This window comes from Cajanus cajan, chromosome 6, assembly GCF_000230855.2.
Source record: "Cajanus cajan strain Asha chromosome 6, NIPB_CcT2T_4, whole genome shotgun sequence".
In the NCBI taxonomy this organism is placed as follows: domain Eukaryota; kingdom Viridiplantae; phylum Streptophyta; class Magnoliopsida; order Fabales; family Fabaceae; genus Cajanus; species Cajanus cajan.
In genome coordinates this window covers 6,933,371-6,935,877 of record NC_138522.1, presented here as the reverse complement: position 1 = coordinate 6,935,877, position 2,507 = coordinate 6,933,371, and the positions used below count along the sequence as shown (strand labels likewise).

Here is a 2,507-nt window from a genome sequence, read left to right as displayed (position 1 = left end):
TATTGGAATACTCCGAATTGACTGTCGTTATTAATCACTTAACAAACACTCCAAGTCGTTTCCTACTTTTCTTTTTTATTTTGCTTCTATAATTGCTATTAATTATTAATTACCTAACTATTATTTTAAGTTTAATATAGAATATGTCCTCACCTATTCATTTTTCAAGATCTTCAAATTTATTTAAGAAATTAAATTTTATCCGTAATTTCATATAAATTTAAAATCAAATCATTAATCATATGTTTAGTAGATATAATTATAATTATAATTATTTATAGTCATGAAAAATTATAATCATATTACTATGAAGTGGTGTAAAAAAACTGTATAAAAAAGAGCCTAATGAAAAAGTATAAAAAATTATTATTAGTATAATTTTCAACATAAATATTATAAAAATTAATAAATTTGGCAAGCATAATAATTAATGAATGATTAATGAAAAATGTATAACTCATCTTTTTCCATAAGAAAATATTTGACACACAAATATTCCTAATCTAACATATTAGTTATGGAAAAGAATATGAAAAATATTTAATAAAATAATATTATATTAAATATACAAATTACTTAAATTTTTTAAGTTTTAGTAAATAATTCTTATATTCTAAACATGATTGTTTTTGTAAGAATGTTTTTAATAATTATTATTTGCCAGAAATGTATTTCTAGATTTTTTTTTGCTTTTTATCTAATATAATTTTTTATTTATAATAAAATATTTTTAAAATAAATTATCATTAATTAAAAATAATTTTATGTAGCGATATAAATTATTTGTTTTATAATTTATATTATATATATATAATTTATAAGTTTAATCATATTATTTATTTAATTCTAAGCGTGTGATTCGTGTTTATCCACCTTTAAACAAGATTAGAAATTTGAATTCTACCTTATGTATGCAATTAGTTATATGGATATTCTAACGACGAGAAAAAGAAAATATCATATTACTTATTTGTATATTTCACTTTAAGGGAATCCTATGTTGAATGGTATAGATTATGATTATGAACGCTCCTATTAGTGCGTTATTAGAAAAGAGAGAGTGATAACGCGTGGGCCTGTTCTTCGAACTGAGCCTATAAATAAACCCCAAACTCACAGCCCAGAGTTTTCAAGCTCTAAGCCTCCAACGCAGGAGGAGCAATCTATAGTTCCTAAGTTTTCTCCTTCTCCTCAGTTCTCCCTTTCTAGAATCTTCCATTTTTCAACCTTCCACACAACTAACTCACTGAGTTGAGAGCGAGAACGAGTCATGGAATCCAAACCCGGTCAAACAATCAAGCTCCTCTGCAGCTACGGCGGCAAGATACTCCCACGCGCCACCGACGGCGAGCTCCGTTACGTCGGCGGCCACACCAGAGTCCTCACCGTCCACCGTTCCGTTACCTTTTCTGGTTCGTTGCTTTCTCCTTAGCCTCCGTTTTCACTCTCGCGTTTTAATCTTCCTCTGTTTCGTTCGTTAACCGGTTCGGTGTTGTGTTTGCAGAATTGATAGTGAAGCTCGGCGAGTTTTGTGGTTCGTCTGTGATCTTGAGGTGTCAGTTACCCGAGGGAGACTTGGAGACCTTGATCTCCGTCACCAACGACGAAGATCTCGCCAACGTCATCGAAGAATACGATCGCGCCTCGTCCAAGCTCGCGCATCCGTTGAAGATCCGCGCCGTTCTCTCGCCGCCGAAGTCGGTGAAGAAGGCTTCTCCTGCGCCGTCGTCGGCGTCGTCCAGCGCGAGTCACTCTCCGGCCAGATCGCCTCACACCTCTGCCGAATCGCTGCCGTACACGGTGGCGTACCGCATCGGCAGGCACAATCGGTCGCCGCCGGCGCCGGTAGCGTATACTTTCCGGAACGGTTTCACAAAGGCTCGTTGCTACACGCAGTATGATGGAAGCCCTAGGTTTCTGTGTCGTGGACCACACTGCAATAATTACTGTCACTGAGCCGAATCAGAATCAATTTATTCACAGTAAATAGAAAATTTCAAGAGAAATCGCGAATACAAGTTAAAGTTGATTCCAATATTTGATATATATAATGGCGAAAAACACCAAGGACAAAAAAAAAAAAACCAAAGATGAGGCTGAATATTTGATAAAATTTTAGATATGGATTTCTGAGTTGAGGTTCTAAGTTTTTGAATTGAGCCTGAATTTTTTGTTGGACATGGTGGCTACCTGGACTCTCTTTTTTAACAGTTAGGGTTCCATTAACCGCCGTTTGAGATGGGAACACGATTTTTGTGACGTGTTCTTTGCGTGCCGCGGTTGGTGGCTTAGATTCCGTCCACAAAGTCGGATGCCGTTTCGCTAATCAAACAAATCATATTTTTGTGCAACTCCATAATATTAAGTGGTATGTATGTTTTTGTTAATATATTTTGTTTTTGTAAAATTAATGAAATTATTTTATTGATTTGTATTGTATAAGTTATTTATATGACTTGTGGTGTGTTGATTTTTTCAATTTGCAGGTCAACAAAAAGGGACGGGGA

At 34.5% G+C, this 2,507-nt stretch overlaps 1 protein-coding gene across 1 annotated transcript; it reads left to right on the top strand.

The window, feature by feature from the left end:
* Positions 1–1,089: 1,089 nt before the first annotated feature.
* LOC109797180 (protein PAL OF QUIRKY) lies at positions 1,090–2,178 on the top strand. The gene is made up of 2 exons (XM_083076627.1): positions 1,090–1,412; positions 1,505–2,178. Exons 1-2 carry the CDS (start codon positions 1,271–1,273, stop codon positions 1,954–1,956), a joined length of 594 nt encoding a protein of 197 aa, XP_082932753.1. The 5' UTR covers positions 1,090–1,270; the 3' UTR covers positions 1,957–2,178.
* Positions 2,179–2,507: the final 329 nt, after the last annotated feature.